This window comes from Anguilla rostrata, chromosome 3 (genome assembly GCF_018555375.3).
Source record: "Anguilla rostrata isolate EN2019 chromosome 3, ASM1855537v3, whole genome shotgun sequence".
NCBI lineage: Eukaryota > Metazoa > Chordata > Actinopteri > Anguilliformes > Anguillidae > Anguilla > Anguilla rostrata.
Genome location: NC_057935.1, coordinates 64,920,116 through 64,947,921, shown reverse-complemented (window position 1 = coordinate 64,947,921; position 27,806 = coordinate 64,920,116). Strand labels below are relative to the sequence as shown.

Sequence of the window (27,806 nt, the reverse complement as noted above, 5' to 3'; positions counted from 1 at the left end):
TCGCTCAGGGTCGAGTGTGTCGTCGGGCAAGGCATTATGGGAATTCTCCTTCGGCGTGCACTTATTGTACGTCGCTTTGGATAAAAGCGTCTGCAAAATAAATGTAGGGCAGTGTTCCAGCGCTGGGTAATGTCTTCATGTAGTGTGCCCTGCAGTGACACGCTCACACACCCCACCCTGCCCCTCCCCTCCCCTCCCCTCCCCTTTGAGTGGAGGACTCCCGTCTTTCTCCAGAGAGCCTCTCTGTCTCTCTTCGACTGCCGCGCGGTAACGAACTGCGCGTCGCTCGAACCCTGCACTGGGAAGAGACAGCGCTCTCCTCGTTATCCCAGGCAGCGTCAGCGTTGCCCGCTGATCAAAGGAGGGCGTCGAGGATCGAACTCTGGTGTGGATTTCCTCTCTTCCCCCGGGTCTCTGTCTCTGTTAACAGTGACTGCCAGGCATACATTATCTTCAGAGTCTGCGCTGTGGCTCCTTCTTTTGGGGGCTGATGAATTCATCTCCAGTGTCCTGTTTTCACATTGCATAATGCATAAACCATTTTAGGCAGTGTAATCTAATTATAGAGCACTGTATTTATGCAGTCACAGCTGTATTTGATTTGATTTGATTTGATTTGATGTTATTTCAAATTCTCGCTGATAGCTTTTCCTGCTTCCACTCGGGAGCGTGGAGGTCCTGATAAATTAGCGGACATGAAAGCGCCCGCTTCTTTTTTTTTAATGACGCGAGCCCGGCGTCCTGGAGTTTCCCTGGAATGGCTCGCTTTGATCGCGGAAAGGCTCCAGTAAAACTTTTCCAATTACTCTCCTCTACGGGACTCAGTCATCCTTAATTGCGGACATGCATATCTCTCTGCCTTTGAGTCCCCTCCAAAAAGCGTCGCTCAGAGAACATCCTGTCTCCGATCGGCTGCGCGCGCGGATACGAGGCGTCGCTAAGGGCGATTGAGGCGTCTTTGCGCTCGCTAGCTCGCGTTCTTCACAGGTGCTTGGCAAATAAGTTTGGGATTTTTAATAAAAAAAGTGAAAGTGCGGGGATCGTAAATTGTGCTGTCGGTTTTGATGTCTGATTCGTAAGGAATTCATCAGGGGTGAGACTGCGGGGGCGACGCGACGGGGGACGGGCGCGGCTCCCGTCCCGCCCCGGTTTGTCCCCCCCCCCCGTCTTTCCCGCCGAAATGACGCTGACGAGACGTGCGGCGGGGGACCTGGGCGCTCGCGGTCCCCAAATTGAGCTCCGGCGCTGAGCGGGGCCCGGGCCGACCCGAGAGACGTGACATCACCGCCGAACTGGAACACAAAACAAATTATTGTCTTAAGTCCGGGGGAGGGGTGTGTGGGGGGGAAGGAATAGAAATGAACCTGTTTGCCGCTAGCTTTGAGGAGTGGCCGTCTGTCCACAGCTGCTGTTTCGCTTCTCTTCTGTTGAGTTTTGATTGGATGAGGGCCCTTGAAGTGTGTGATCAGAATAATTTTAAGAGAACCGCTCCCCCCTGTTCAAGCTCACATTATATTGGGGTAATACAGTCATAGACGTGCAGGGCTTGCACCCTTCCCCACAAACTCCTGCCCAGATGGTGTCGATTCCTTCCGAACTCACTCACATTCAGGAAATGAAGTAAGTCTCCATTGATTATCTGATAAATCCTCAGAATATCATGGGCTTTTTTTTCCATTTATAAATTAATTTATTGGACTGGATGAATTGGGATGGAATTGCCCCATCCCCCCCACCCCGGTCTGAAAGCGTGTGTGCAGTGGCAGAATCACCCAGCTATACCCCCCTGCCGCTTCCTCAGAGGCACCCGCGGGACCCCTGTATCGCCTCGCGGCTTCTCAGATCACACAAAACCGCCTTTTCTGTGCGGAGGTACCTGCCGGTTGTCCGTGGCGATAAATCCGATAACCCAGATTCCGGCGCGCGGATCCACCAGGGGATGGGGAGTGCGCCAGGCTTATTTTTCTATATCACTGCCAGCGCGATTACTGCTGTAGGAAGAGGCGCAATAATGAAATCTAAATGTTCCCAGTCTCTGTGTTTGCCACGGCCATTACAGTCGGTCTCTAGCTGGATTCTGGCTGTGCATTATAATTATTTTGATTTGTTCTGGAGAAATGAAATCAAATGCCTTTTCCGGGAAGTAAACTCTGACTTCGCCAAGTAAGTCAGCTGTCTCTTTTTTTTTTTTTCTTCTTCTTCTTCTGTGTGGAATGCTTTGCAGAGGAGTCATCGCTGGCCATTGCATTAAAAACAAGCAATGCAAATGAAAGAAGCAAGAACCATCAACGATAATAAATAACAGATATCATATCAGAGTTTTTTCTGTTTTTTTAAAGCAGAGATGTGCTAAAAGCATCTTTTACTATTACACGTATGTATTGTGGGCTCTAGATCTGTTTTGACTTGTTATTGGACCAGTTCCTGACCTTGAATAGCTGTTACCAGCCCTAATTGAGTGTTTGTGCAGAGGGGGGTTTTGGCCTTTAAGAAAAGTGAGACTGCGTTAGCATCCGTATGTTAGCATAATCAATGGGAAAATGGAAGACTTTGAAAGAGCAGTTAATCATTTAATAATCGTGCTGCCATTAGCAGCCGCCGGATCTTGGGTAATCTATAGTTTTATTGATGCTGCTTGGATCTACCGATATGCCTGAGTAGTTGAATATCACCATTATTGACAGTGACCTTCAAGGGCCTGAAAATACCGCCAAAGGTCCTTTTTTTAATAAAAAGGCTTCTTTTTTCTCTGCTTGTGCCTACATCTTCTCATTTTGTTGTATTATTGCTTTTGTTGTTGTTGTTTTTGGAGGGAAAGCTGAGGTTGAAGGGGTCATACATACACTAGCTTACCTAGAGGATTGAGTCAGCTCCTTCTGATTTCTCACTCTTTCTCTCTCTCTCTTTCTTTTCTCTCTCTCTCTCTCTCTCTCTCTGTTGCTGCTGTCACATGTATCGTATGTATTTTTGATCGGGCCTCTACGGTGCTCCCATTTTGGGAGCATGTGAAATGCGACGTGTGCTAACTGGAAAAAAATAACTGGAGCACATCTACTAATTAGGATGCATTAGTTTGCTCCTAAATTTTTCAGCTTAAGAGCACGTGTGCTCCTCGGAAAAATGTAGAGCCCTGTTGAGTCCTCTCTCAGGAATTGTGGGTACAGAGCGACACGTGTGCTTCAGACATCTTTCTTTTTCATATCTGTGTATATGAAATATGCCTTTTCATATCTGTGTATCAAAAGTAGGTTGTTTACTGAAGCAGTCTGACTCGTGAAGCCCACTGGAAAATGCATACCTGATGGAAAACAAAAAAAATATGACAATTTGTTGCTGGCTCAGATCTTTTCTTCTAGCGGCAGTTAATTATTTATTTTCCAGGTTGGTTGTCTAAAAGAATGCTATGTGCCTGGGTGGGCACACATTAATGCAGTGTCTTTCATAGCCTGCCTGTCCCCAGGCTAATCCAGCCTGAGGTCGGGGCAAGTCTGGAGATCTTTGGACAATCTGGTCTCCCTGGAGATGAGAAGTGGGTTTTCATTTAAGGAGAGTTCAAATGCAGTATGCAGCAAGAATCCACAACGAACAGTGATTTACTCTCACATCTTTGAATTAGGGGGGCACGTGACCATCAACATGCAGCTCATGGGGGAGGAAAATGGAGAAATGTACCTCTTTCCAAAATGTGGTTTCCCTTTCAAAATGCTGGACCTCTGGCCCACCTCCCGCTGGAAGTGTCTCTAGACCCATGGGTAATGGAGTCATTGTGGCTGCACTGTTTAAGGGTACAGTGAACCTGTGTCAACACATCACTCTCTATGTGTTTGAGCAGAACATACACTCTTGACCAATCTAAGGTAGAAAGTCACTCTTTACACAGCTACTGCACTGTAATATGAGTGCGGCCATGAACTGCGTTTGTGAACACACCTGAGAGAGTCTAAAGCCTACTCACCTACTCACATAGTCTAATGCTGTCCTATTTGCTGGTACGCATTTGACCTGATGAAGTCTCCCCTGCATTCTAATGCAGCTGAGCCCTGAACGTGTTTCAGCGTACGCCTGCCTGTAGCGTGCTCGTAAATGAGTGATGAAGGCTGCTGACCTGTGTAGTTTCTCACTAGCGCACGACGGAGTAAGGAACCCTGATGCGTGTGCATTATTTATTCCTGCCTGAGAGAGACCACAACAAAAAGCACTGTGGCCGCTTAGTATATTCAGAACCAGCTTACCTGAGAGAGGAAACTCTAGTCATTGAGAAAGCTGCTTTCAGCGAGGATATTTTACACAGGGTAAAGGTGTCTGCTAGCGTTTAGCACTCCTGGGTGAACCTACGGTTAGCCATCATGCTGGCAGGTCAATTTGCAGTGGAAATGGCTCCAGCCTGGTCAGTGGAAATATGGATTAGGTGTCCATTCCACATGCATGTTTTTTTGCGCATTGGGGAACAGTGGATCTGTAGCGCAGAGCCAGCCATGGCCATCTGAAGAAATGAATCCTCAGACAACCTCTCCTTTTGCATACTGTTTCCGGCGTCTCCCGCACCACACAGGAGCGTTTGCTTTCGTGCGGTGATCCCAAATGTAGGGCAGATTGTGTGGAGCACACGCCGCTGCTCTCTCGCGCCGAACGAGGGCGGGATTTCCGAGCTCCAGAAATTACTTTAATTACAGACTGCTGCGGCGGGTCCTTATTAATTAAGCCAAATGTTTATCTAATTTAAGCTACAGCCGCGTGTCAGGAAAAGTTTTGTCAACCTCCGTATGAACGGGCACGCTGGTTGACGGCGCATTGCTGATCCGTGCTCTAATCGGAGATTGGACATGGACCATTTGTCCTGTCTCACTTTAAATAAATATTTATGAATTATCCGCCTCAGCTGCATAATTATATGTGGCAGAACTTATATCTGAAAGATTCAGATCACTGCGAAAGTGGATGAACCGAAAGCAATGGCAACACCCCCAAACCCCATTCCTGAAAGTAAGAAGTAAAAAAAAGTACTCCAGCAAGACTCTGATTCCCTGCTGGCCAAGATGGCTCTGTATTCAGGAGGAGTTTGTAAGATGTCAGTCAGTCCTTTTGTAAATGTGAATGGATACCAGAATCTGCTAAGTGATCTGCTGGGAATCTGGGAGCTGAGGACCACGAAGCATCTCCACCTCAGCCAGTGCCACACTCTGATTGGTCCTAATCCTTAGAGGTATCACATGTTTTTACTGGCTACAGAAATCTGCTGGCAAACTAGGGGGAAAATAAAATGTGCAGTAGGAAATTGCTAAAGAGGTAGGTGTGTGTGTGTGTGCGTGTGTGTGCGTGTGTGCGTGTGTGTGCGTGTGTGTGTGTGTGCGTGTGTGTGTGTGTGTGTGCGTACATGTGTGTTTGCACGTGCATGCGGGTGTGTGTGCGTTTGCATGTGTGTGTGTACATCGGTGTGTTTGTTTGGGTGTGTGTGATGAGAGCATATGTAATATTACATCACATGCATTCTGTTGGCTCATGCGTATGTCCAGATGCTGTGCATAAAGAGTGGGATTTGGAATGACTGTGTTTTCTGCAGTGGCTCTGCTGCATGTGTCTCTTCTCGCTTAATAGCACTGACTGGAAAACTAGGTCACCGTGACATCCTCAAGTTAAAGACCTATACTTTGCATCTTATTCCATCTAGAGAGCTTATTATTCAACAGCTGGAAATTACACATTAAAATACATTATATTATAATGGTAATAATGTGTCATTAAATGTATTAGCTCTGTGAACTTCTATCCCAAGCTACTATGCTATTAAACTCAATTACAAAGTACTTTTGATAGCACAAACGCCACCTCTCTCTCTCTCACTCCCCCCTCACTCTCTCCCACACTCTCTCTTTCTGTCTCTCTCTCACACACCCTGTCTCTCACCCTCTCGTTTCTCTCCTCTGTTAACATGATATTTGAGATGTCCCAGTTTCTCTTAAGATGTGCAATTCGGCTGTTTGCTGTCTAGCCCTTGTACACTGTAAAATACATTTACCAGAGCTAGCCTTGGCCCACTCGCCAGCCTCAGCTTGTGTCACCTGAGCAGCCTTCCCTTCCCCTTACTGCACACTGCATGCCAGAGACGTAGCTCTGCGTGCTGCAGGGAGGGAGGGTGGGAGAGACGGAGAGATGAAGAGAGGGAGGGAAGGAGGGAGGGGGGGAGGGAGGAAGAGGAGGCCGGCCCAGAAGAGAAAGCACATTACATCCAGGGCTAATGATTTTACTGTACCATTTACCATTGGGGCGGGTTGATAAATAAAACGCAATTGATTCGCTGGATGACCCTGCAAAGTTCCTCAAATTTCCCAGAAGAACGCTTGTGAGAGAAGAACGGCCCTGCGGAGAGCGCCATTAGCGCCCCTGATCGTTAAAGTCATCTCGGCCCCTGCCCCCACCCCCCCGACCCTCCGCCTCACCTTCGGCCCCGGAGCCCGGGCGCTGGCCGAAAGCTGGGCGCCCCGCCCTGTTTAAATGATGGCGTTCCGGTTCCAGCCATCGTCCTTTTACGGGACACCTGGGCCTGGTCTGGGGGAAGATTGTTCAGCGTTTTAATGGGACCGGCGGTTGTTAAATGGCCAAAGCAAGGCGCAGCAAAACTGTTTGGTCTGAGGTGCTGAGAATTTATAAATCAGCCTCTCAAAGGTCATTTACTCTGCGGGCGCTCTGTGTATCCAGTTTAATTAATGTTCTGACGCGTATTGACTTTCTTCTCCCTGGAAATATAAGGCATTCATTTTAACCCGGCGGCGGCGGCGCGGTCCTGCTCCATCACACCCGCCATGTAAATCACGTGTAGCGGCTGGGGTTAACCGCTCACGTGCTCTCTGACGCGCGTGCGCGTTTGTGACGGCGCTGCGGAACTGCGCCTCCTCGACACCGCGCGCGTTTATGCATTCCACGCCGCTCAAATCCCTTCCTTTTATTTTCGCGGAGCCTCTTCAGGCGCCCTCTCGGATGCCGCCCCCGTCAGAAGCGATATCCCGCACTCCTTCCCCCCCCGCCCCCCCTCCCCCCGTTTTTATTCCAGCCCCGGTGTCGTTCTGTCGAGTGCCGTGTTGCTTTTTTCCCGCGGCTGTTTGCGATTCGCCCCGAGGCCCTTTCCGCTCGGGCGGTTCGTTTGAGCGGGAGGGGCGAAGGTCGAAGGTCGGCCGCGGAGCGCGGTGCGTCGGGGATGCGCGGCGTGGGCGTCCGCCGGGGCTCCCCGTTATCGCCGCCCGTTTGCCCCGCTTGTCTAACCTTCACCCCCCAAACTGTTTCCGAAGTGCCTGGTTTACCCAGGGTGCCACTGCGAGGGGGGGGGGGGGGGGGACTGACGCGTCTGGAAACCTCGGCTTAGAAGCGCATAATGAATGAGACCACGAGAGAGGAGGGGGGAGAAATTCTATTAAATTGAGGCGTTTCGTAAGAAGCGGCGCTGTTAGAAAGAGTCCCTCTGTGGGGAGTCTGCAGGGCGAGCCTCTCTTTAAGCCTCATCCCCTGTGCTGCAAAAAGGGGTCTGTGGCCCCTTCCCAGCTGTGGTCCCGTCTCTGTCTGTTACCCTCTCCGCTCTCTACCTGCCCGAATAAAGCAAAGCAGAATTACAGGAGTGTGGATCTGTCTACTGTTATTTTTTTTATTTTTTTATTTTTAACCAAGACAAATTGGTTTCCATAGCAGCATACTCTGTCCAGTTCCCTCCCCTGCCCTGTCCTTCTGAAGGACTACAGGACGGGAGAGTTAAATGTCGGCGGCTCGCTTTTAAAACATTCAGAAACCGCGAATCCGTCCTCCCGCCCTCCCGGTCACGGTAGCGGTCGGAGCGCCAGTCCTCCAAGCGCCTTCCCAGCCTTCACCCGAGGGCGTCCGCGTGGCTCAGTAATGGCCCGGGGGGGGGTGGGGGGGGGGGGGTGGCGGCGGCGGCTGGAGCTCAGCCATGTCCTGGTAATGCTCAAAAGGAGCTGCAGTTAACCCAGCAGCGAAGGTGGCAGCGTTAGCCCGTCATTAGCGCGGCTGTGCGGCGGGGCCAGAACGACGCGGGCGGCCTCCAAGTGATGTTCTTCCCCGCGGCGAGGGAGGGGCGGGACTCCACGGGCGAACGCCGCGAGCGCTAGCAACAGCGCCGCTAGCGTTAGCAACAGCGCTAGCAAAACGCCGCTCTCCACGCCGGAGGCCTTTGTCGGTTGAAGTGTTTTCCTCCGCGTCCGCTGTGTGTCCGCACGCGTGTGCAGTAAAAGGCTTTTGTTTTTCCCACTTGTGCGGGCGGGGGAAACTTCAGCGAGCCGCGACAGTTTTGTAAACGTCGTGTTTCACTCTCTGAAGGGGCGGAATCCGTGGCAGTCACCTGTGGGCCCGGTGGTTGTTCACGATGTTTTGTTGGACAAAAGTCGACCTCCCTCAAGGGCCTATTGTCCCACCTCTTTCACATGGGAGCAGTCATGCTGTGGTTTGCATGGAAGGTAGAGTTAGCTTGTTCCCTGTGAGCTAGGCAAATATTTGGTGTATTATAACATATTTTATACATTCCTTTTTTTCTCTCAAATTGATATTTTTATCTTGCAGTGTTTTTTTTTTTTTTTCTGGCCATGAAAGGTGCAGGGGGAAAAAAACAAATGTGTTTTAACTGTGATGGAGCCCTGTAACCTTGGAAACGATGGACAGCTGAAGGGCATAATGGAGAGATAGACAAAGCATTTGTGCATTCATGATAAAATGAGATTTGAGGTAAGAGACACGCTCTCCGATGAAAAAAATTGTAAGAAGAAAAAGGCTTTTAATTGCAATGCCATTTTCATGGTAATGCATCAACCTTTCGGAGAATACTAATACACACGCGCGCTTGCACGCACACCTACATACACACACACATTTTTATATAACAGTGATGTATTTATATACAAAACATATGTTTAAAATATATTAAAATGTATGAACACATTAATTTACTGTGCACCCTTTGGAGCATCGATCCTACACTACCCTGGAGCAGGAGGGTGGTAAAAAGTTATGCTTTTGACCGGGATGTTGCCAGTTCAGATCCCAGGCGGGCAGTGCTGTTGTACCTTTAAGGAATTTACACAACCTCAGTACTTTCAGTAAGCTGTCTGTCAGCGTCGAGGCACATCCAGTGAAAATGTAAGCTATGTAGTATCCCTGGGCCGATGGGGCTGCTAAGCCAATGAATAATGGAAGAGATCTCATTGCCTGTTTACTGTAGATCCACCCTAACGAACCCTGTTGCTAATGGGAACCACGGCACCTGAGCATTTTCCTGGCCTTTTCACTTATCTACCTATCTGTAGCCCAGTAAATCTGACGAGAATTCTCTGTACTTTCTCTTTTCTTTCAGTTTTTTATTTTTTTTTCTTTTCTTTTGGGATGGCATAACAGATTGTGAACCCGGCTCAATGTGAATGGCAGATTTTCTTCAGACCGTCTGCCAGGGGTGCCCGGATAGGCCCCTGCTGGTGATGGTATTCATATCGTGCACTTCCCACAATGGCTCTCCGTTTGTTTCATCACTCAACTGCAGAAACATCAAAGAGTGTTTCACTGCTTTTCGTCTGCTTTTTATTTGCTGGCCTGAACCCAAAAAAAATGTTTCTGAATCTTTAATTTTTGTGGAGAAAATGGCCCAACTTCTCCTGAAAAATGACATCTGACCCAGAACATCCCTTTGCGTCTGGGCAAAGTTATATCGCTGCCCTAATTGTGTAGGGCCTCCACTTCTAATCTGTTGACCTGGTCACCTTATCTCTTCGAACAGCTGCTAAGTCCTCACTATGGGCATGCATGAATATGAGTGAAATAGAGTAAAAATAGATTAAATAGATTAAAAAGAATAAAAATGTGTTGAGAAAAGTGGTGTCAGTTCCTAATTTGTTGAGTAGCCTTCAAAAAATCTTGTAATTAGGAAAGATGCCAGTATTTTTCAGTATGCGTGCCTGTGGTTCCTTGGTTTTCTGCTGCACTGGGGTATGTGGTGCATTAAAGCATGAACTCGGCGTGAAGCCTTCACAAAAGCCTTCCATTGTGTGGCTCCATATGGTTGCAGTTTGAGCCTGCACTTTGGCCCTGACTCTGTGCCCCAGACGCAGAATCTTTCTCTATAGGAGACCTATGTGCGAGCGGGGAGAAGCCGCTGCCTAACCCGGGTAATTGAATCCTGTACTGTTGCGGGGTCCACGTGTGAAAGGGGCTGTACTCTGTGCGGGGAGATTCAGTCGATGGATCTCCAGGTTCCAGCCAAAGAAGGCACGTGGCATTCGGGGGTGGGTGGGGCGGAGTGGGGGGTGGGGCGGAGATGGGCAGTGTTTATATGGGTTGGATTCTGTGCTTTCCCCCCCCCCTCGCGCCCAGCAGCCATCTTGGAGCAAAATGAGCAAGATCAGCTGGGGCCTGAATGACAGGGAACCTTTGATGTTTGTAGGTTATGAAAGGAAGGAGGGGGGCCGGCGGCTCAGGGCAGGGGTTGCCATTTAATTCATGAAGTGCGGTTTGACTCTGTTTGCTTTTCCTCTGGCCTTTCCGGAGGGACCCTGGGCCTGTTTGCTTTGCTCTGTGAGAATCTGGAGCCGGCAGGAAACGGGTCAGCGGAGCCTGGGGTTGCTTATGGATCGGTCCGTAAATGTGTGTGTGTGTGTGTGTGTGTTTGTGTGTTTGTGTGTGTGTGTGTGTGTGTGTGTGTGGTGTGTGTGTGCGTGCGTGTGTGCGTGTGTGTGTGTGTGTGTGTGTGGTGTGTGTGTGCGTGTGTGTGGTGTGCGTGCATGTGTGTGTGTTGTGTGTTTGCGTGTGTGTGTGTGTGTGTGTTTGCGTGTGTGTGTGTGTGTGTGTGTGTGTGGTGTGTGTGTGTTGCGTGTGTATGTGTGTGTGTGTGGTGTGTGCGTGTGTGTGCGTGTGTGTGTGTGTTGTGTGTGTGTGTGTGTGGTGTGTGCGTGCATGTGGTGTGGGTGTGCATGCATGTGTGTGTGTGGGTGTGCTGCTGTGTGTTTGTGTTGTGGTGTGTGTGCGTGTGTGTGTGGGTGGGCGTGTGCGTGGTGTGCGTGAGAGGAACAGAGACATGGGGGGCTTTCATGTTAGTTAATCTATGATCATATTGAATAATCCAGCAGTTGCGTGCAGCACCTGTGAATTAAATATTTAACGTATAATAGTTTTATGCATGGTTATATTAGATTCTGTAAAACCAGAAGGCTACACTGCTATCTGAGGTGTATAATTTTGCTCTTAGAGAGTCAGTTAAAATGGAGGACTCTGGTCCTCGGCTGGGACTGATAACGCATGAGCCATCACTCTAAAACCACGCCGAGAAACAGAGCAACACCTACTACGCCAGAGGACTTTCTCTGAGAAACAAATCTGTGTGGAGAAGTGCACGTGTGTCTGTGATAGGAAGACTGAATGCTGTACTGTAGCAGTAGCTCTCCTGTAAGGCATTAAATACATCATATTAAATATTATATATTATATGCTATGGACTCATTATATATATATATGCCTATGTATTTTATTTTTCTTTATACATTTTTTTGGTTTTTACAGTGGCAGCACTCACAGTCTTAAAATGCAGCGTTTCTCACTGCCGTCTCTCAGGGTGACCTGAGTGAATTTGCTCTCTATTCTTCTCTCTTCTGATGTGGAAAGAGGTCCATTTCGCCCAGGCCAGAAAGGGCTCTTTCATGTGGGCAGCACAGAAGGGCGTTTCAGAAGGAGGCTGAGGGGAGGTTTGACCGCTCCCCTGACGCCCCTGGCCTTCTCCCCCCTTTTTTCTCCCCAGAGGGCATCCGGAGCATGGCCATGGACTCCAGCCCCATGGGGATGCCCATGTCTGACCCAAACGCCTGGGCCACCGCCATGAACAACCTGGGGATGGCGCCGATGGGTATGACCGGACAGCCGATCTTGCCAGGTACGTTTTTGGGCTGACCCGCCCCCGGGCCGGACCGCCCCAGCCAGACCACCTCGCCGTCCCTCCCCCAAAAGACCCTCTCAGTCACAATCCCAGTCCCTTTTCTGCTCTGACCTGAAATTTCCAAAACATATCGGCTGAACAAGCCCTAACTCCGATTCTCTGAGCCTCTAACACCCTGATTTATGCAACATTAATGCCACACACTCTCATGTCCGTTTGCCATTAAAGCACTATATCACCTGCATGCAGCACTTACCTCAATCTTGCACCCACGTACAGCACTTAGTGTTTCATGCTGGGTTTCCATGATAACAGCTGTGGCGCTGATGGCTTCTTGCGTCTTCTGTGCATTGTGCCTATCATTTCCGTGCACTTTTGTGAGTTGCCGTGGCTACGTTTCTGCTAAGTTCTTAAATGTGATGTAAATGTCACAGAACCTGAGCCCCGCCACCCCCCCCCCCCGCGCGGTCATGTTCTGCAGTGCGCTCATGTCATACCGGCGCGAGAGAACGTATCTCACCCCGGAGACATTTCCAGGGCTGAGTTTTTATTCCGTGGGCGGGGCTGAGATGGAGAGAACACGGCGGAGGAAGCGGAGAGTCCGGCCAGCTTCACGGGAGGCGGAGCCTCGTGGCCATTTTTATACACGGGCAGCAACGGGAGAGGGTGAGGATGAGGATGAGGATGAGGATGAGGATGATCACTGCCCGTTGGGACCCGGAACCTTCCTCGCCGGCGGATCTGGCCGCCGTGTTCCGGACCACGTTTGGGCGGCTCCCCCCCCGGCTCGCCCGCGCGGCTCTATTATCGGCCGGAGAACTTGAAATGCCCGCGTGGCCCGACCTCCAGGCGGCCAATTAGCTCCCGCGCTCTCGGCCGGTCGGCATGGGAGCGGCACTCTTCAGATGAGTCATCGGCGAACGCGGCGAATGGCAAAGAGGCTCGTCTATGCCCGGCGCGGACCTGCTGACCTCCACGGCTGTCAATCACCGGTGGGTGAGGGAGGGGCCGGAGCGAGGCGAACGGAGTTAGAGAACGTGCCAGTGACCTGGGGTTGGGGGGTGGGGGGTGTTGCCAGTTCGAGCGCGGGAGCTAAGGTCGGCGCGGGACAGCGAACACGCTACCGCAGAGACGTGACACTGGGGTGTCCTTGGAAACCAGCGGCAGTGAATGGGGGGGGTGCCGGGGTTTGGGGGGGGCTGGGGTCTGGAGCGCTCGTCAGATTGATGGCGCGCGGCTGTCGGTTAATGGCCTGGAACCGGGGGGGTGAAATAAAAGAAATACAATAAGGCGTGCTCGCGGCATGCTACGCTTTTTATTTTTATTATTTTTTCAATATCGTTATACCTCCGGCGGCATTCATCATTTTAAGGGCGGGTTGGCGGGCTCGCCGGTTCCCCGCTCCGGCCGGCGTGATGAATGCGTCCGCGCGCCTCTGCCCCTCCTCATTAGAATGGCTTTCTGATGCCTCTTTATAAATCACCTCCAGCGCCTCGCGCAAATCCACGTCCTCACACCGACCACGCGGCTGAAATGTATGCAACCCCACGCCCCGCACCCCGCACCCCGCACCCCGCGCCCCACACCCCACGCCCCGCTCCGGGCGCATATTTCACATCAAGTGGGTACGGCTGGGGCTGGGTGAGGACAGGGAAACGCTCGCCCTGACTGCGCTACATCTCCCCCCCCAATCAGATTCAACTGCGCAGTTTACTGAGCTGCTCTTGTACCTGCCCCTCCAGAGCAGGCTGCGCGGGTTTCTGCGTGTTCGCTCGTTTGAGCTGAGTTTTAAGGGGATCACCGCGTCGGAGGGGGGAGGCGGGGCCCCTTGACCTGCGAGCCGTGAGACGGGAGGGGCCGAGTTCTGCGCCCCAATCAGCCGAGGATCCCCAAAAGTAGCGCCCGTGTGTCTGATCCGCCCCTTCCTCCGGACGGCACGGCCTGTTCCCACACGGCTTTAGCGGAACTTTCCCTCCGTGCGGCGTTACCGTGGCAACGAGACCCGTCGTGACTCATCCTTCGCGAGCCTTACCAGTCAGGAGTCATCTGCGCCGCCTCGGAGTCCACCCACAAGGGCTTCTGGGCCGTGGGCCACCCGAGCGGGCGTGCCGTGCCCCCCTTCTCCTTCATCTCCTGAAGCGGCGCACAGAGGGAGGAGTGAGAGGGGGACGCGCTCGCGGCCTACGGGAAGCTTTTAATGCTAATGCGCGCGCCGCTCGCGCTAGCTGCCCGCCGGGGCCTGCCTCGCGGAGCAGCGGTTAAGGAGGGTTAAGGAGAGTTTAACTGGGCTTAACCAGGCCTTCAAAGCCCAGGTTGCGGGTTCAGATCTCAGGTGGACACTGGCGTCGCGCCCGTGGGCGAGGGCGCTAACCCTCATTAGCCTCGCTAAGCTATCGGGGCGGTTTAAACGGATAACGTGTTTAAACGGAAGCCGTGTACGTCGCTGTGGATAAGGGAATTCGCGCAGCACACGTCTGCACAAACAATAAGCGCTAATTAGAAACTGCGTGAGATCATTTGAGGTAGTTTTTTTGTTTTCTGGTGTGGAGCTCACGCCTCAGGTCGTTCCGGTCTCAGGCTAGGACGGAGCTGGATTTTGAGGTAGTCGCCCTGGCCTTGCCCGGTTGTGGCCGTCCCGCAGCGAGGAGGTCCCAGGTAACCGTGTGTCCGTGCGGGGGGGGGACTCGGACCCTCTCCAGCTGGCTGCATCTCCCCTCATTAATCACACCGGGGACCAGCTGTTCCCTCCTGTTCGTTATGCATTGAAAGCCAAACTTTCAGGCAACTTAATTACCACCGTCCCAGGGCTGTGTCAGCAATCTGAACCCTCCTCTCACGCTGGAATTATGACAAATACTCTGCATCTCTCCATCAGACCTTCTCCTTTACTCTCTCTCTCTCTCTCTCTCACACACATACACACGCGCACACACACTACTGTTCATATCTCCTTCAGACCTTCTCCTTTACTCTCTCTCTCTCACACACACACACACACACACACCCACACACACACACACACACTACTGTTCATCTCTCCTTCAGACCTTCTCCTTTACTCTCTCTCTCTCACACACATACACCCCCCCCCACACACACACACTCTACTGCTCATCTCTCCATCAGACCTTCTCCTTTACTCTCTCACACACACTCACACACACACACACGCACTATTGTTATTCTCTTCATCAGACTTTCTCCTTTACTCACACACACAGTCACATAATACAGTGCACGCACACACAAACAGACACAAGCACACCCTTACGCACAAACATGTGCAAGCACACGCACATGCAGCAGCACACACAATGCATTTTCAGGTCACGTGCTCATTTGAGTGGAACTGTGATATAGTCACTTCCTGCATGCAAACACGCTCTTTTCATGTTCTGTTTGATTAATCTTCCTTTATATGCAGGATTTGTGGCACTGCGGGTAAAAATGAGGTCCTACCTCACATAAACAATTGTAAGGCCTGTCTGAAGCCACTTATTTTCAATCAGAGTCAAATTAACTTCCGCTATTTTCTTTCTTCTAAATTGATTCATGCAAAACGGCTCAATTAGGTGTAACCAACCATTCATTTCCTTGACCGAGCCAGACCGATCACTGAAAGCTTTTAATACAATAGAATTAACAAATGTATCAGGAAAGCAAATCATTTTTTAAACACAACCGTGTACATACTAGCAGGGAATAAGCCTTTCCATGGTTGCTGTAGGTGTGTGATGTATGTACACAGCTTTCAATACGTTTTGTCTTCAGTATTTATTTTACTTGTCCAGACATATTGTACTCTCAGGTTAATCACACACTATCAGCCACAATCAGACCACTCTTGGTTCCTTCGCCATCCTGGGTGTATTTTTCACTGTGTGCTCTTCAGTATAATTGCTCCATTTAAACCTGGTTCCTGATAGTAGCAGAATTTAGTTTCCGGTGTTCAGAAAAAATGGCTCTACCCCTCTGGACAACCGACCTGCTCAAACAGTGTGTGTACTGCAATGAGTTTTCACCTTGCCGTCAGTAATGGATAAGCTCCCCTATAATTCTGTGCTACCTTTACAAAAAAAAAAATAAATAAATCTGCTGCACTAGCAGGCGAGCTGGCTAAAGTCAAGTATCTTTGGGTTACGCTGCTTAGCTCTTTAATTTCCCAGTAGTCTATAAGATGGCACAGCGGAAATGTGAAACAGTTCAACTCATCGCGAAACGAGTTGTCTGATCCGAGGGTCCGTGGGCGAGGAAGTCGAACGGGATTTGCACTTCCACCGCAGACTAATTTGTTCGCTCCCAAATAACAGTGTCAGCGTGACCCGTCACGGTATCCTTACCTTAGGCATGTCAGCCGCGCTCGCGCAACCTGGGGGGGGGGGGGTAGCGCTATTTGTCAGACGGGCCGGTCTGTTTTTAGCACCGGGTAGGTCATCCTGGTCATGTGGTCGGCGCGCTTCGCGCAGTCCACTTTCTTTTTACGACCCGTAAATGTCTCCCGAACCCAACCGCGGGCGGGGGTGGCATGCCTGCCGCACGCCGGTGCCCGATTTGAAATGCCGGGCGGGTGGGACCTTGTAAAGCGAGCGCATGCCGTTCCGAGCGGCCGACCCGCCTGGCATGGGCGAGTGTAAATGCCCCATTAATTACGCGGCGGGTCCAGGCCCGCGCGGGCGTGCTGTGTTCATTTAGGCTGGCATAGTCAGAATGACGGAGGCTCATGTGGCTTTAGAGATGTGAGGCCTGGATATGCGCGGACATCGAGCCCGGGTTTTTTGGGCCTCGTCCCACCCCCCCCCCCACGGACCAGGCTGTGCGAGCGCGGTCCGTCAGAATCTTCGCGGTAATCCCCCGGATTTGAGATCGGCTCCTTGGCGCGGAAGCAGACGCCCTTTTATTGTCTCTTTTGTCACTTCTTCATCCTCTGGAGCCGAACCCCCCCCCCCCCCCCCCCCCCACTCCCGACGCTCTTCCTCGCTGTCCGCACCTCGCCGTCCTTTTCCCACAGTGCGGTCGCGAGGCTTTGTGTGTCAGTCGCCGACGGCCGAAGAAAAACCCAGAAAAAAAGGCTCGGATAATAGCGCCTAGCTCCTCCTACCCTGCCCAATGGTGGCGGAATAGCCACCAACTTTCAGCGCTGGAACAAAGGGAAACTTGGCTCGAGAGGACGAGGTTGGCTCTTGGAAGTCTGGCCAGCTGTATAAATAGGCATTTCTGAGGAACGCCGGGAGTGTTTCTGTTCTGGCTCGGAAAGGACGAAAGCACACAAAGCCAGATTGCGTCCCAGGTGACTACAGCGAGCCCTGCGTAGCTGCCGTTTTTTTTTCCCTTCGCAGAATTTGGGTTATGTGGACCGCGATGTGACAGACCCCATGAGCACTGTCAAAGGGCCTAGCTTAGTCCTTCGTCCTCACTTAACCCATCTCAGACATGGCTGAAGTAGTGAGGCCTGGAGTTGAAAGTCTTGTCTGAAAGTTTGCAGTACTTTTTTTTTTGGAAGCCAGAGGACTGATTAAACTGACTTCAATGCTGTAGCGTTTGCCATACATTTTGTAAATATGAAGTAAGATTTACTTTCCCTAATTATAACCATCTGGAACCTTCTTGGGGCTTTTACATTGCTTTTTTACATAGTATCCATTTATACGGCTGGATATTCACTGCAGCGATTCAGGTTAAGTAAGCAATTCTCTTATACTATCTGGGAATTGAACTTGCAACCTTTAGGTTACAAGCCCAGTGCCCTACCCATTATACTGCACTTTCTTTTTCATTTTTCCCCCACTGGAGAGCCATTCTTAGAAATCGTATGCAGTCTTTTTTTTTTTACACCATTCAGATTCCACAGAAGTCTTGACATTCTCTTTTCCTAATCCTTCTGTCATACATTTCAAAAAGTATTTGTGTAGATTTAAAAAAAGGAGAGCCTGATAGACCCCTGCTTCTGGAGCTGTCTGATCCAGGGGTTTAACTGCTCCTTCAATAATCACACCCCAAGGGTTTCCACATTTCACACGTTATCCAATTACAGCCGACATACAGCGGCCTCTTGGGAAATGTAGTTGGCAGGGCTCTTTGATGCTAAGATGGAACCCGCTCCCAAGCGATGGGGCTATTCCCATCCACTTTGACGTGACGTGCCTGAGCCTGGTGGAGGAGGCAGGGATTTGTCGGCTCCCCTGATGACTGCAGACGGAGCGCTGATTTCGTGTGCGATCGGACGTTTTTTTTTTTGAAAGTCGATATTGCTGAACTCCCTCCGATTGCATTCGCAGAGCAGCCCTGTGGCTGGCTGCCTCTGCTTGACATTTGCAGGCGCGACAGAGGTGGCCTAATCCGGTGGTTAATGAGAGGAGCGGATGGCTTACTTCAGAGCGGGCGAGCTCATTGATCTGCTCTTTCAGATGTTTCGTCAGCGCCTTGATTGCACCCGAGGGCTGGAGACGGGGCCGGCCGCGAGACGGAGGGGGCGCGCCGGCGTGCGGCGGCCCGATTCGCCTCACAGACCCCGTCTCCGCCCATTATGAATGCGCCAGCATAAAAGAATTATGAATGAGTTTCTTACTCTGCCGAGAATCGCAATCACACTCTCCTCTTCTCTTTTGTCCCCGTATTATTTTTTTCCATAAACCCGGGCTCATGAAGACAAATACCCTCCAAAAATTGCTTGGCTGAGTTCTCGTCTCCGCCCCGACTGAGCGGCCCTCCAGGAGAGGGGGGTGTCTGTATGGAGCCTGAGGAGGGGTGGGCATGAATATGGAGCACGGCTGCGGGCGGGCAGGCCTCTGTGTGTTCCCTCCCGGTGCCGCTCTTTAAATGCGCCTCTAAGCGCTTCTTGGGCTCCCTGTTTTTGGCTGCCAGCGTTCCTGGCGGTTCCTGAGCGGGATCCAGATGGGAAAGGGGGATGTTTGCCCGCAGATTTTCCGTGAGGCTCTCGGCTCGTCTCAGAAGGGTCAGCTGCTGTTTCTCACGAGGGAATACCCGGCATAACTCTGCGGAGCTCTGTGTCCACTCCACCCCCCCCCCCTAAACCCCCCAGTTCCTCTCTGGCTTCATTAACCCTGGGAACTGTGAGACGGGACCGTGCTACTCCGTACCCACCCCAATGCGACTCATCAACCTCTGCCTGCTGCCCACAGCGAAATCAAAATGGGAGTTTCTTTTCTCGCTCACTTTTTGTTGATTGATGGCTGGATCACAACTTCATTTAATTCACCGTCGTACAGGAAACCGATTCTCAAACAGCCGAGCAGAGGGCTGGTTAAATAAGCGATGGGGGATGGGAGATAGGTGTGGGCGGGCTTGAGAAACAAGATTTCTCACAGCAGAGCCCAGGGAAGGGAGCACAAGTTCAGCTGTTTCTCTGTTGTCACGGTGATAAGGAGTTTCTTTCTTATTTATTTTTTCCTGTCCTCTTTTGCTGAGGATGGCATATTTATACAAGCCGAGACAGCAAAACATGTCTTTCACAGGCGCACCCCCTTTGTTTCTCTTTATCCACTAAATTCTTCAGAAACAGCAGAAGCCTAAATAATTTACATTATCTTCAGGATTTTCCTCACACCCCCCCCCACAACCCACCCTCCCCGGCTGTGACATTGATGGAAACTCAACCCCCCCCCCCTCGGCTGTGACGTTGATGGAAACGCAGGGGGAAATGCACTGCATCTCAATACGACCCAGTCCCAATAAGCCTCCTTCTCCGAACAGCTGGAGTGGAGAGAGAGAGAGTTTTTCCTCTGCGTTTAAAGGACAGTCCCTCTCGGTTCCCGCTGTTCTGTTCTTCCCTGCGCGGTGCGTTATGAGTGTGCCCTGAGAGCACGGGTTCATATTTTAACAGCCGTTCGCTCTTTATTCGGAAGGAATCTGCGACGCGTCCCAAACGCGTCAGGGGTGGAAACGTCTCCTTTCCGCCGAGCCCTTCCCGCCGGACCGGTCCAAACGGGGCGTCCGACGCGCTGCCAGCCCGAGCGCGGGTTCCATAATTCATCAGCGCCGTGCCCATTACCGGGGGTGCCAGGGACCTGGCAGCGCCCGCCGATGGCCCGCACCTGCCCTCACGGATCAGATGAAAGCCCTTCGCTCTCCCCCAGCGCCCCCCCCCACCACCCCAGCCCACCCCACCCCCCCTCGGGGGTCTCGCTCTCCACTTTGTAGCTCAACCGTAGGATCACACGCCCGGCCTTTCGGCTCCCCGACCGGCAGCCGGCGTCCCCCTGCTTCCTGTTCCAGCTCTGAGGGGAGGAGCGCCGCGCTACGCTGGAGAAGAGCTGGAGTTCACACGCGTGCGTGCGACACAGAGCCGCTTTTCATACCCCTTCCTGCTTCGCTGACTTAGCTATCACTTCCTGCTTAGCTAATCTGGCTGTTATTTCCTGCTTAGGTTACAGCTGTCAACTCCTGCTCATCCAATTTAGCTATCACTTTGTGCTTAGCTAATTTTGCAGCCACTTCCTGCTTTGCTAATTTAGATATCACTTTGTGCTTAGCTAACTTAGCTGTCACTTCCTGCTTTGCTGACTTAGTTAACCCTGTTCTCAAAGTCCCTTCCTTCTCCTCAGACTTTCTCCTACCCCCCCCTCCTCCGCCTCCTCCGCCTCCTCCTCGCTCAGAGGGTTCGCTTCATGGACAGAGCAGGCTCCGGATCACGTTCCAGGGTCCAGGGCATCGGTCGGTCTCTGAGCCCCTCATCGGACCGGCTCAGTCTCCCGGCACCTCAGGATCAGCCCCGTGCCTCTGCGTTCCCCTCGCCGCGTTCCCCTCGCACTCCCGGAGGACCGCGGTTCCCTCTCAGTCCAGGCTCCCGCTGTCGCGTCTGCCCCCGTCGCCGCCTGTTCTTTAATCTTCCTCCCTGGTAATCACACCTGGGACAGGTTGCAGCTGCTGGTGCCGCCGGGACACAGGAACCTATATATAACCTAAAAAAAACAAGCCAGAGCCAATGGAAAAGTTCATATTAGTCCTGCAGGGGCAGGTGTGACAGAAGCAGGGCATTGGCATTCTGCCGGTCGCCTGGCAGTGCGGAGGGCCCACCCCCCCACCCCGCTCCCCCCCCCCCCACCGCCGCCCCACCACCCCACCACCCCCACCCCGCTGCCCAGAGAAAGCCATCACCCTGAAGCCACGGGTGCAACTTATCACCCGGTTCCTCTCCGTTTGGGCTATGAGACAGGAATACCAATGGTAGCGCAATCAATAAGGAGCCAGGCGGGAAGGAATAACCTGCTCCTCCACTTCCCGTCTTGTGTTCTGCTATCTCTCTTTCTCTCTCTTCTCTGTCTCTTTCCCCCTCTTTCGCTTCCTCTCTCTTTCCATCTCTGTCTCTTCACCTTCCACTTCATATCTTTCTCTCTCTCTCTCTCTCTCTGTCTCATGGTAGATCGGGCTCCCCTCTGGCATCAGTGCCTCTGTAAGGCTCTCTTCAGCAGCACCATAAAATATTACAGCTTCGCGTCTGCGCAGACCTCTGTCCACCTGCACGTCTGCGCATGCGCTTAGCAGCCGCACATGAAACCCGGGCCTAGGAGCATTATCACTGCGTGTCAGTGTGCTTTTCTCCTACGGTGGACCACTTTATGATGTGTGTGCGAGTGCAGTGTGGCTGGAAACTCATTCTGAGCTTACCCCTCTGCGCAAACTGTGAAAGGCGTTTCAAAGCCACCTTGACCCAGCTTCAGTGAAAAGAGGCGTCACACCCGCCTGGCCAGCCCTCACCCAAATGAGGATTTATTTTCTTCATGCATTTTATTTAAACAGGCATGAGCACACAGATACACTCAAACGCACACACACACACACGCACACACACATGCACACACAAACACACACAAGCACACACATACACACACACAAACACACACAAAAACACACACACACACACATACACGCACGCACACACACACATGCATAAACACATACAAGCACACACATACACACACATAAACACACACATACACACATACAGGCACACACATACACACACACAGGATAGACAGGCATAAAGACCCGATTTTCACGCATGCAGCAGAAACTCAGCAGGCAGAGGGAGAGAGCAAATTCATTTACATTTCAAAGGGCTCGGCACAGGAACATAGTGGCAGTCCAAATGTCCCAATCAATACTTGTAAATGAATATGAGCATGTTCTCATAGTGCTTTTTATATGCACAAGCTGTTGGGGAATGGAACCGAGATTACATTGTATAATGGCAAAGTCTAAACCAGTCAGGGTGGAAAGTAGAGAATCAATAGACAGTAATGCATCCATAGACCCGTTAAATTTTTTATGATGTTTGTTTGCTAAATTATGCATGCAAGCATGTATTTATTTGTTTATTTATTCATTTATACATTGCCTTTGCATTACCCAGTTCAAAGGGAAGAGGAGAAATGATTTTATCTGAAATAAATCCTCATCTCTACGTGTATAAAGAACAAAATCATGCACTGATCAGCCAGTACCAACATAAATTTTCAGAATTGTTTCTGAATTCCATCATCCTCTATGCATATGAGTGTTTTTCCAAGACTCGGGGCCTGTATTATGAAGCAAGATTACCGAGTTAGCTAGATAACTGCACCGTGTAAAACCCGGAAGCTTCCCAAATCTGGAACATGGACTGCAGTAAAAGGAGCTGATCCGGGTTTTACTCAGTGCCGTTATCCAGCTAACATAGTAATCCTGCTTTGTGGCTTTGGAGCGTCGCGGCCATCTTGAAGAGCTAAAGCGTTTGAAGCACTCTGTTTAAAATGGCCTCTCTCTCTCTCTCTCTCTCTCTCTCTCTGTCCCCTCTGCAGATTTTGACCCCGGCCTCGGCCTGATGACCGGCATCGCCCCCATGAACCCCATGATGCCCGGCCTGGGCATCGTGCCCCCGCCCATCTCGCAAGACATGCCCATCGTCAAGGAGATCATCCACTGCAAGAGCTGCACCCTGTTTCCTCCTAACCCCAGTAAGCCCCGCCTCTTCGATCGCCGAGCTGTCTCGCACGCGTGCGCACACGCACACACACACACACGTGCAGCAGTATCCCCGCCCCAGCCCCCCCCACACCTCGAGATCACCTCGGCTCTCCTCTCACTTTCCGCCCGCTCTCTTTGTGCGTTGATAAGCATTCCATCTCTCCCTCATGCATTTTAATTGGCAGTATTGACTCATGAGGTCCCGCCTAAAAAAAAAAAGATAAATAAATAAAAAACACACCAAATTAAAATACGAAAAAAAAGAGAAGAGGCGTCAAGGTCTCTGGCAAAAATTACGCCCCTGGCCCGGGGAGCTTCGGCGCGGGACGTATCGACTCGACATTAAAAATTCCGACAGGTCGTAAAGTCCACGCCAAGCAGAACACAGGACGGGGAGGGGGGGAACCACGGTTTTGGGACAGGGTTTGTTTTGGGGGTTTCCACCATGCTGGGAAAGCGGTGCTCCCTTCAGAAGGGGGGGGGGGGGGCTTCTCTTGCCCTTCTTCCTGAGCAGCGGCTCATTCTGCATTCCGGTCCCCGAGAGCGGGAGACACGGGGGAGGTGAGCCCTGTAATTGGGAAAATGACCTCTGTGGAGACAAAGATCTGAGGCGGTATAAAACTCCACTAGGGCACATCCCTCCTCCACGTCCTCTTCCCTCTTCCCTCCCTCCCTTTCTCCCTCTCCTCCTCCTCCCCTCCCCTCCCTCACGCCCCTCCGGTGACGGTCATTGGTGTGGGGGTGTGCGGTCCGGCCCAGGGATAGGGGTGCGATGCAAACCTTCATCTGGGCCTCGCCCCAAAGCCTGCCCCTGCCCTGCACCCGTACACAGTGATGGGCGGGCGAGTGTGGCTTCCTCAATCTCATGATGGTCGGGACCCCCACCATTCAATCACTCACTCAATGATTCATTCACTCTCATTACCGTCATCTGTTACATTTATACACCGGGGGGATGTGTGTATCTTTTATCAAGTCTTGGAAAACAGCTGAAGGGTTCTGTGTGAGGTCACCGTAACCCTTTCATAAACAATAGGGATCCGCATCAGATCCCTCGTGGAGCTCGAGCTCCTCTTTGAAAAACACGAAAACGTGGCCTGGAGGCATTTGTTCCTCCTCTTCCCCTCAGGCGCGGCGCGCCCCGTGCGGCGTCCCGTTTCCAGAAGGGTGTGTCCTCCTGTGAATTTCCCGTGAATGGGCCTGGCTGAGCTGCACCGTGTCGTGACGATCTTCTCCTCTGCCTGTTGTGCCTGATAAGACCAGCGCTTATTGACAGGACATTTGAGGAAGAGTCCGGCTCTCGTTTCTAATGAATTAAACAGGGGATTCATGTTTCATGATGGATTTCTTGTGAATTAAGCATTGGATTCATGTTTCATGATGGATTTCTTGTGAATTAAGCATTGGATTCATGCTTCGGCATAGCTTCATACAAAATTAACTGTTGGTTTCATGTTTCACAATGGCTTTATACCAAAGTAAGAATTGATTTCTGGATGCACCATAGCTTTACTGTAAATTCAGGACTGTTTTCATGTTTGGCTCATAGATTTATTTGAGAGTAAAGAGTAGATAAAGAGTAGATTAAGCATTCTGACTTATTTCTGGTGAATTTAGCACTTGTTTTCGGAACATATACATTTCTGTGGAATTAGGCACTGGTTTTTGGAAAACTACATACATTTCTGTGGAATTAGGTACTGGTTTTTGGAAAACTACTTACATTTCTGTGGAGTTAGGCACTGGTTTTTGGAAAACTACATACATTTCTGTGGAATTAGGTACTGGTTTTTGGAAAACTACTTACGTTTCTGTGGAGTTAGGCACTGGTTTTAGGAAAAGCACATACATTTTTGGGGAATTAAGGCACTGGTTTTAGGAAAACCACGTACATTTCTGTGGAATTAGGCACTGTGTCCGGGGAAGGTCTTTTAGCCATGAGCGATGTCTCAGTAGCGGTTGGTACTGTAGTCCCTGCAGACTGCACGGGTCGTTTCCCAAAGAAAACACAGTGTGCACTCCGCTGAGCCCCAAGGTTCCTTCCTCCCAGGTTCTCCTGGAGCCCCCTCCCCCCCCCCCGCCTCTCCCCACGGATCAAAGGGCCATATGAGCAGCATTAGCTGGCAGGGGTGGGGGCTGGAGGGGCCTGGCGTCTGGTATATATTATACATCAGCAATCAGCAGAGCCTCTCCCATCAGCCATCAGGAGGGCTCAGAGACGCTCTCACTCAATCCCAGAGCTTTCAGCCTCGTCTGCCATCAGAGAGACCCAGGCGACTGAGAGAGAGCATGCTCCCCTTCCCCCCCCCACTTTTTCCTTTCTTACCCCCCCCCCCACTATAACCCCCCACCTCTTCCTTTCTGAACCCCCCCCCCCCCAAAACCCCCACCTCTTCCCTACATACCTCTGCCCCTGTCTCTGCTTTCTGTCTTCGCACTCATCTTAAGTTGTAATTCCAACCGCCCCCCTGCCCCACCCAACCTTGTTTCTTCCCCAGCAGGTGGAGCATATTGAAGGGGGTGGGGAGGGGGGGGGGGTTAGTCCGCCTTTGAAGCAACAGTTCCACGCGATTATTTCTTTTCCCGATGAGAGTTGTCAGGCCGCCCTTTGAAAGCGGCGCCCGGCCTCGCTCAGTTACGCCGGCGAGGCAGACGGTCCACACCGCACGCCCGCCTCCCCCTTCTGCTTTTTAATCAGGTGTGACCGCTCAGGATATCACTGCCCGGTCTGCTTAATCGAACCCCCGTAGGCTCCGCTGCGCTGTAGACGCTGAGCTGGGGGGGGGGGGGAGACCAGCTGCCTCCCTGGCCTTCCTTTCATTTCTCTGTGGTTTTTTTAAGCCTGAGATCAGACTCTGATCAGAGAGTTTAGAGTGGGGCTGTCGATGCTCAGAGCTCTTGTTCAGAAGAGCTCCCCCTGGTGGAGGGTGCTAGATGAGTTGAGCTCTGGGAGGAAGAGGGGAAAGGGGGTAGGGGCTCTCGTATAGAAGTCTGATTCTGTCCTGGATCAGCTCTCGAAAGCTTCCGCACGAGATGGATTTTGGCATAATGGCTCTGCTTCTCATTCCCCGCCCCGGACCTCCGCTATACCCCTGGGGTCCTAATTAGCTCGCGGGTCTTCCCTGCACATGCCTGACCACAGCGTTGCGGACCACTGCTCGCAGGCTCGTATCCCTTCCAGCTGGCTCGAGAACTGTGGGGGGGGTGGGGAGGTGGGGAGGAGGGGGGGAGGAGATGGGGAGGAGGGGGGAGGAGATGGGGAGGGGGCGCGGTGGTGGGGGGGCCATGTTTTCTCTCTCCTCTGCTTGCTGTCATCTCCGTCCCGCGGAGGTTAATGAAGATACGACGCCTGGTCGTCGTCGGCCTCGTGAGGCGCTGCCGTGGGCGCGCGCGGGCGGGCGGGCGGGCGGGGTCCTCCTCGGCCTCCGCGGCGCGGCGCGCGGGTGACTCACCGCCCCCCTTTGCAGGTGCGCTTTGTCCTCGGCGGGGCGGGGCGCGTACGGCGGGCGCCAGCTTCGCCACGCGATGATCATGAATGCACTTTGTACGCTGGATAAAGCGTCGCTAATGAATGAGTATAATAGCGCTGCCCGAGCCGACCTGGCCCTGAAAGTGCCGCCTCTCTCACGCCTCGCGGCCTCCACGCCGGCGTCAATCTCCATCTTCATCCGGCTCGTTTGCTGTGAAGCCCCTTCCAGTCCCCTTCTCCCAGCCCCCCTCTCCCCCAAAGCACGCCCCTCTCTTCCCTTTCACCCCGTCTGCGGAAAGCAAAAGGAGAAAGGAGAGATGGTGCTGTCAGAAAAAAGAGAGGAACTGTCATCTCCAAGCGTCTCCCAAAGGAGGAGGGTTTTGGAAACGGGGGAGGGGTTGGGGGGAGGGGGGTTTGATTTCTGCTGCTGAAAAGGGTCTCCGTAGACGGCCACAGGAAGTTCAGCAGGAAGTGGTCGTGCTGGCGGTGCCTGGCATTGGTGGCGCTGACCGGGTTTCCACCGCTGAACTCGTCGGTGGAGCCGGAGTCCGTGTGAAGTGTGTCGGTGGCGTGGGCTGGGGAGGCGGGGTACGCCGCACCCCCTTTCCTGAGAAACACAGGACTCCCTAACCCCCTGTACAGTCCTGTGCTGGGCTGCAGCTCACCCATGACCAAATTACTACGCTGGAATCTTTATGCAGCTGCTGCTTGCCAGCATAAACACAGGCAATGGCTGCTGTACCCCATCCCCCCAATCTCTCTCTCTCTCTCTCTCCCTCTCTTGTTGTCTCTTACTCTCGCGTTCTCTCTCTCCTTGTCTTTCACCCTTGCTCTCTCTCGCTCTGTGTCCTCTCTCTCAGTCTCTGTCTTTCTCGCTCTCTCTCCTCTCTCTTTCTGTCTCCCACCCTCTCTCTGTCTTTTTCTCGCAATCTCTTTCTCTCACTCTCTCTCATTCCCTCCCTGTGTCTTTTGCTCTCTCTGTCTTTCTCTCTCTCTCTCCTTCTCCCTCTCTTTTTCTCTCTCCCCCTTGCTCTCTGGAACGCTCTGACTGGTGAAATGTCTTTGTGACATATCCAGCTGTGTAATCCATTCAGTGCCATTAGTCTTTTTTTCATGTAAATGTGTGTAGGTAAGTAATTCTTCCTTCTCCATTCTACAGAAATGGGACAAAGCTTTTGTGCCTGCATAAAAAGGAAAGGCAGTGCTGTTTATACGTTTATATGTTTTATATAGATTTTTTGCATATTGACAAAATCATTTTGTGTCAGTTTGATTAATTGATCATTCGTGACAGACTGCGATGTGCTCGAGTAACTTGATTTTCACAAGATAAATCACCCCATAAACTAAATTCAACTGCCACTCAGACTAATGAGGTTACGTTCTGCGCACGCAGCAGTCAAAGTCATTTCAGAGTTTCAGCCAGTCATGAGCGACCAGCTAATCAGACTGACACCAAAGGCATGT

At 51.8% G+C, this 27,806-nt stretch overlaps 1 protein-coding gene across 4 annotated transcripts in view; it reads left to right on the top strand.

The window, feature by feature from the left end:
- enox2 (ecto-NOX disulfide-thiol exchanger 2) overlaps positions 1 to 27,806 on the top strand; it is a 231,011-nt gene that overhangs the window by 156,025 nt on the left and 47,180 nt on the right. For all 4 annotated transcript variants that reach the window (XM_064329345.1, XM_064329344.1, XM_064329346.1 and 1 more), the window contains 2 exons: positions 11,774 to 11,905; positions 22,705 to 22,860. In XM_064329345.1, the coding sequence (XP_064185415.1) occupies positions 11,788 to 11,905; positions 22,705 to 22,860 (274 nt within the window). In that variant the 5' untranslated portion in view covers positions 11,774 to 11,787. The remainder of the gene's footprint in view (positions 1 to 11,773; positions 11,906 to 22,704; positions 22,861 to 27,806) is intronic.